The 7,060-nt window shown below is 45.0% G+C and overlaps 1 protein-coding gene across 1 annotated transcript in view; it reads left to right on the forward strand.

Annotated features, from left to right (window-relative positions):
• Positions 1–6: 6 nt before the first annotated feature.
• Positions 7–7,060, forward strand: part of LOC102033008 — an 8,093-nt gene continuing 1,039 nt past the window's right edge. The window contains exons 1-10 of the mRNA XM_031060154.1: positions 7–54; positions 743–877; positions 1,653–1,777; positions 2,042–2,110; positions 2,294–2,407; positions 3,103–3,218; positions 3,562–3,617; positions 4,979–5,031; positions 5,742–5,869; positions 6,411–6,567. Of these exons, the coding sequence (XP_030916014.1) occupies positions 836–877; positions 1,653–1,777; positions 2,042–2,110; positions 2,294–2,407; positions 3,103–3,218; positions 3,562–3,617; positions 4,979–5,031; positions 5,742–5,869; positions 6,411–6,567 (860 nt within the window). The 5' untranslated portion in view covers positions 7–54; positions 743–835. The remainder of the gene's footprint in view (positions 55–742; positions 878–1,652; positions 1,778–2,041; positions 2,111–2,293; positions 2,408–3,102; positions 3,219–3,561; positions 3,618–4,978; positions 5,032–5,741; positions 5,870–6,410; positions 6,568–7,060) is intronic.

Genomic DNA, 7,060 nt, shown 5'->3' on the forward strand with positions numbered 1-7,060 from the left:
GCCGCGGGCACCGCCGAGCCGCGCCGGCCGCGCCCGCTCCGCGCCGACCCCCACGTGAGTGACCCGGGACCCCCGGTGCTGAGACCCCCTTCCCTGGGACCCGCTTCTGCGACACCCTATTCTCATAGCCGGGCATCCCTGTGTCCCACATCCCTGGCACTCCCATCTCCTTGTTCCCCTGGCGCTCCGTCGCCTGCATCCCCACGTTCCCCCAGTCTTGGAACTCCCATCCCCAGCCTCTCCATGTTCCCCCAGTCTTGGATCTCCCATCCCCGGCATCCCCATGTTCCTCTAGCTTTGGAGCTCCCATTTCTGGCATCCCCATATTCCCCCAGCTTTGGAACTGCCATCCCCGGCATCCCCACGTTCCCCCAGAACACCTTTTCCCCTTTGGACTCAAACTTCCGTGGCCCTACACCACCTCCACCCCACTGCATCCTCTGCATTCCAGCCCTTGCATCCCCCTGGCAATCCCTCAGCTGCTCCCGTTCCCTGCATCCCAGTGCCTGGCACTTCTCAGTGCCCAACCCCATTTTTTTTGAGCTCTCCTTTCTTTTGGCTAAGGTTTCACTGCTGCTTTTAAAGCTGCCTGTTTGTTCTTGGGGTGCCTGCTATGAAACACAAAAAGTGAAAGCAAAATTTGATCCCTGAGCAGAAGCCTATGGAAAACAAAGGATTGCTGACCTTGTCCCCTCCCTTTCCTGCCCCCAGCTGGAGCTGAAATCCATTTCCCTTCCCCCAGGCTCTCGATTCCCTGTACTTCACCGGCTTTGCAGAGACCAACAGGAGCTTTGTGATTGCTCGCCTCGCCCGACGTCCCGCTGGCCTCTGTGAGATGTGGCTCTTCCTCAGGCTGGATGGGATAGGCGAGTTTGAAGTGAGTGCTGGATGTGGGGCGATGTTCAGGAGCAGTGCTTAACTTCTTTCTTGAACCTCTGATGGGATCCCAAGCCAAAAATGTATGTTCTCTGCATCTTCACACCAGTAAGGCGCCAGTGCTGTGTCTAAAGGCAGTGGTAGAACTGGTCAGAGTACTGGGTATGTCCCTTTTTCAGCAGGTCTGACCCTCATTCCCCTTTCCCATAGTGTGCACAAAGCAGAGCAGTTTCTAAAAAGCGCCTTGTTAAATCCCCCAGGAGGAATTTGAGCATCCAGTCTTTCCAATCAGGTGCAGCACATGGTTGATGAGTTCCATTTTCTGCTTATGGTTGGTTTTCCCCCCTTTTTTAATTTTCATGCTATAAAACCATTTGGAATTGCCTCTTTAAAAGGGAGGGAGAAGCTTTTAGGGAGTTTTATGCACATCTGCTTCATTCTTGCTTTAAAGAAAGCTTAATCAGATATCATTAATCAGATTCTTGCCTGAGGATTTTCTTTTTTTATTAAGAGCTGGCTACATAGTAAAGAAGGAGAGAAGACCTGACATAAATCCCTCTGCACTCAACTCTCTTTATATTCACAAATCTCTTTCACTAAGTAGCCATGACCAGAAAAAGCAGGAGAAATCCTATTTGGAGAATATGAGGAAAAAAGGAGAGGATTGATGTGCATTATTCTGGGTTTTTAGTAATGTTTAGAATAACAAGACTGCTTTGTGGCATCCTCACAATTGAATTAAGCAAATGTTTTCCTAAAGTGTTTCCTCTTTTTAGCACCCACAGCACCCAAACATGATGGTGAGAGATGAATCCAAAGAGATCTGGAGTGGAGGAGGACTCACTATGGAATACTTGGAGCCTCAAATGTGCTGGAAGATAAATTTTGATGGATTACTCAGGTACTGCAGCACTCCCTAATTTCATTTATCTGCACATAAAACCGAGACTTTTTCAGCACTATCTGGAAATATATTTCATTTATTTTAAATTTAACCAGCTTGAACCAAAAGCTGATTGGTAACTAAAACACTGATTTTTAAGGAATGAAAATACATCTGGTGGTGTAGAGTATTATAGATTCTTCTATTCCCATTCCAAACATGCAAGAAACATTTTGTTGTTTGTTTAGGAGTGACATAAAATTATAGTGCTTTGCCTTGCAGGAAAGGATCCTACAGACAGCAGTGGAGTGAAGAGGAAGGAGAGCTTGTACCAGTTAAATTCTCTTTGCAGTAAGTTTTTCATCTTTGCTTTGGGATGAACAGTAAGCTCATGGCTCATTTAAAATGGCAAAAATCAGAATTTTCCAATAAAATACAAAGATTGCCTCTGTCAAAGTAGCAAGTGCACAACTTGGCCTTGTATGAGCTGAATGCTAATAATGTCTTTTTTTTTTTTTTCTTCTCTCTTTCTAGATGGGAGAACTCCACAGATGTTTTTAACTTTAATGTTGACAGTAGCCCCAGCACATTTGCTCGTGCTTTAGCCCAGGAGCCTTGGACCATCGAGCTCTTCCAGAGGGTCAAAAAGTGAGGGGCAAGATTAATACCTTCTGGGGTTAATAATATTTTTTTCTACAGTTCTCTTCAAGGTCTGATGTGTGTTATAGTTGAATTTAGAAGGTAGGTTTAATTTGAAGTGCTCTAATAAAGGACCTGGCTCTTGGTTTCAGTGCCACACCACACCTGGGGGATCCTGCACACACAGATGTCTGAGTGAAACCCTCAGCATGAAATATTTCTTATTCTTTCTGTTTTCATTGATTTAGGCAGCTCCCAAGTCAATGATCCACATATAGCTAAGAAAATGAATAGAATCCTGTGAGAAAGGAGCTGAAGTGGGTGTTTAAAATACTATACAAGCTCTGGAGAGCTAAAATTATGAGAATCAGTGGTGTGAAATTATGTATATCAATAATGTGTGTGTTTTGGTGATACCTGCTGAGTTCTAAGCAGCAGCTGTTTGGCAGCCCAGCACTTCTTCAAACAAAGGGTGATTTTCTATTCTGTCAGGGTGAGAATTTGCTGCTCTTTCATTCTCAGGTGTCTCATTATGTAACAGTAACTGGGAAATGTAGAAGTGACGTATAAAACCTGGGATAGCCGTTGTCCAGATGCTCTGAAATTTCCTTCATTTTGGGAGATAAATCCATCAGATTGAGTCTTCTTGAGGAGAGCTGGAGCTCTTGCCTGTGCTGACCCACTCCTTTCTTTCTTTCTTCCAGACAAAGGGAGCAGCATTTCCGACACGAGCAGTGGGGCCGGTCTGTTGGAGAGATTGAAATAGAAAATTCTGGGAAAATTGAACTTTCCCTGCAAGGCATTCGGAGCCACTCCTATGGTAAGAGCACTGGAAAGAATTCCCTGCCTTGGGAATGCCCTCAGTGTAGCTGGCAGGGCAGTGAGATGAAGGATTACCTGTTAAAATAACCAGTTCCATGCCTGGGCATGAAGTGAAGACATTCCAGAGGAAATACCATCACCGGTTTGGGGACATACATTACAGAATCATAGAATAATGAGCTTGGAAGAGACCTCTAAGATCATCATTGCTTACCATGTTATCAATTACTGGATATTTTTTTTATCCAGGAAGGTTATTGTGAAGTCAGGTACTGTTAGTTCACATTTCCCAGGAATGGTGAAACTCCAGGTTGGGGGATTTTGTTTTTTTTTTTTTGCAGGTGTCCGGAACTGGGCTGAGATTCGCCGTTATGTCATGATTTTGGCACACTTTGAAGTAGGTATTAACATGGCAATGTGCTATTTAACCAGATTTTTTTTTCTGACCTTTTCAGGCATATTTAAGTATCCAGAAATAAGGATTTGGTGACATCCATGGTGCACATCAAAAGTTCTCACTGGTGGCACCATTAACCCAGATCAGTGTTGAGAGCCTTTGTTCTCTCTCAAAAGCAGAGCTGTGTGTGTAAAAACTGAGATTTTACTACACTGATTGAAGCAAAACTTGTTTGATAACTTGAAACAGTTTGTTTTGGCTCTTTCAAGAAAAATTAGGCAGGCAGCTTTACAGGAGAGATTCTCAGCTGCTGCAAGTACCCAGCACTCCCTGGAGTTGCTGCAGAGCTGATTCCCATTAATGGGAAGCCTGAGGTGTTTGAAGCATCCTAAGCCTTCATGACAGCAGTCAGCAAATATTTCTGCCTGTGCTGAGCCATAATTCTCTGCTGTGCTGCGTGGGGGAGAGGCAGAGCTGTGGCTGCTTGGGAGCACACAGCCCAGGGACATGCTGAGGGCAGGCCCTGCCAGCTGCCAGCCAAGCCCAGCAGATGCTCCTGAAAAGGCATTTCCTTTGCCAAGCCAGGCATAAATCAAAACTCTCTATTATAGGCAGCATTACAGAATAAAATTCAGAATAAAAGTTCTTCTCCCAGCTTGGAAAATCCCACTTCTCTACAAATCCTGATTTTTCTTGTGCCTCTGTATCTTTTACTAGGACTGAGCTTTGGCACCACAATGTGTATAACCAGCCTCTCCCTGTTGTCCAGTTTTTCAAGACTCAAAGTGGCTGTGGCTGTTCTGCCCCTAATTAAAAGGCAGCTGACTTCATTAAGAAGTTTATTGCAGATTGAAGCTTGGAGTCCTCTTACCCTGAGTGTCTGTACATTTATAGCATCAGAGGAGGCTTAAATTTGCCTCAGAGCAGCCCAAGTGGAGCATGAAGAGTCCAGACCTAAGGATGGAAGAGAAATTAGTAAATCCAGGAGATTCCAGTTCCTTCTAAACATTTTCCCAATCTGCTGCTCCAAGACATAGATGAATACAGGTCAGAAAAGTGTGGTCATAGTAAACCAGTTTTGTACTTCTTTGCAGGCTTTATTTCCCTCCTGTGTCCTCTTGCTGTGGACTTTCTGTTGTTCCCATTGTCCTTAATTTGTTCTAAATGTGTTTGGTTTATATTCCTGGATTTGTTTGCAGCCAGATTTTCATGGGAGGTGTAGTCAGAGGATTTTAAAGTATGAAGCCATAGCACATTGCGTAAGCTGAGTTCTGTCCAGTGTCTTCTTGGTCCAGCCAGTGAAGGACCCTCAGAAATGAATCTGCACAACTCTGGCTGCTTTTTCTTTCTCTCTCTTGCAGGATGGGACTGCAGCCCATTTAACAGTAATCAACATGCCAGCTACCACAACTCAGTAAGTGACAAAGAACTTTATGTTGCTAAAACCACTCATCTCAGAGGTGGCAAAAGCTGCTCTGCAGGACACCTGTGTGTGAATTCCTGCTTTGAACCTGCATGGCCCAATTTCCATCCATGCCCTCATGCTCCCTGCTCCCAGTTTGTCATTTGCAGTTAGTCACAAGGACAGCTTTCACCTTCCCTTGCTTCCTTTCCCTTCGGCTGCTGCGGGCTGATGGAGCTGTCTGTCTGTCTGGATGATTTAGAGGTACAAGCTGGGCACTCCCAGCTGTTTGAGAAGGCTCCAGCTGCAGTGGGGGATTCACAGGAGCCCTGCCTTGCTCACAGGTGTTCTCTGCATCCAGAGGGTTAAAGAGCAATGTCCATGGCCCCAAGGTTGCTCCAAGCCCCATCCAACCTGGCCTTGGACACTTCCAGAGATGGGGCACCCACAGGTTGTCTGGGCACCCTGTGCCAGGGCTTCCCCATCCTCACAGGGAAGAATTTCTTCCCAATACCCCATCTAACCCTGCCCTCTGGCAGTGGGAAGCATTTCCCCTCATCCTGGCACTCCATGGCCTTTTCCAAAGCCCCTCTGCAGCTCTCTTGGAAGTCCCCAGAGCCTTCTCTTCTCCAGGCAGAGCAGTCCCAATTCTCTCTGCCATTGTTCTGCTGCATTTGAGTTTTGGTTGAACTTGAAACCTGCTGCATTCCTGTCCCCTTCAGCCTCACTGTAGGTTATGTGTTTTTTCCTGATGGGAGGAAGGCTGGCATTGAGTGGTCCAACGCCTCCCTGGCTGAGCTGGCTGAGGATGGGCTCATCCAGGAGGAGTATGGAGTCAGTTTTACTGCTGGTAAGCTCAACACAGTCCAGCTGCCTCTGCCTTCATTTCTTGGCCTGCATTTCCTTCAGTGGAGTTAAGACTGTTCAGTGAGATTCCTGGGGAACGCATCACCTTACACCCTGAGAAATCTACTTAGAGCCGTAAAATCTTGGTTTGGGTTGGAAGGGATTTGAAGATCCTCTGGTTCCAACCCTACTGCCATGGGCTCTTCCCTGCTTAAATGAAATTATAGTTGTGGTGTGTCCTGGGTGAAATGTGTCCACTGCAGGATCAGGGCCACAGGTTCCAGAGGGAGAGTTACAGATTCTCTTTGTGCCAGTCCACACAAAACAGGGATTTCCACATTTTTGGGACGTCAGAACATCTTATGAGGTGGATTCAGCTGGAAATATAGTTGATCATTTAATTTGATTTACAAAGCAGACAGAACTATCACTCTTCAGAAAAGCATAAAAACCCCCATAAACAAAAATAATAGATATTGGGATTGCTTTGAGATAAAATACTACTGAAAGTTGGTGACTTTGTTCCCTTTTCACTCTTCTCCAAGGTGGCAAGAGCTTTGATGTTTCTGCAGCTCTGGATAAGCAGGCCTGCCCCGTGGTGTACAATGGCCTGACAGGGAGTGGAGTTTTCCATGAGTGCATTGCAGATTTCCAACTCAATGGGTTAACACCAGGCTGGGGCCTGGTTGAATTTTATTACAGGTAAAATAATGACAGGCAAGAAGAGGTAAAAAACTCCCATCCTCCTATATTGACTTGTATGGTTACAACTCCACAGATATTTGAAGCATAAATGCACTGATTTTTTTTTATCTGATGTAAAAAAACGTTGCTCATTTAGTGCTTAATGTGTTTATTAAGTTGAGAAGCACTTGTAGATTATTTGAAAAGGAATAATTGCAGAAGCACTTCATGGGTGCAGCATATAATTTGTTTGTTATATAGGTTTATATGGGTTTTATATAGGTCTCCATATAGGTTTATGAGTTGTAGGATGGTCCATTCTAGACACTCTCTTATTAATAGAAAATCTGTCCCATTATAAAAACATAGAGTCCTCACCCCGAACTGAGGCAGTTTACAGGGTGAAATTTGCTCACTCAAGGATTTATTTGGACAGATAAATGTTCAGAAAATCCCCACAGAAATGGCTCTGTTAGGGACAAAATTACATCCACAAAGAATATGCTTCCCT

Source organism: Geospiza fortis, unplaced genomic scaffold (genome assembly GCF_000277835.1).
Source record: "Geospiza fortis unplaced genomic scaffold, GeoFor_1.0 scaffold102, whole genome shotgun sequence".
In the NCBI taxonomy this organism is placed as follows: Eukaryota; Metazoa; Chordata; class Aves; order Passeriformes; family Thraupidae; genus Geospiza; species Geospiza fortis.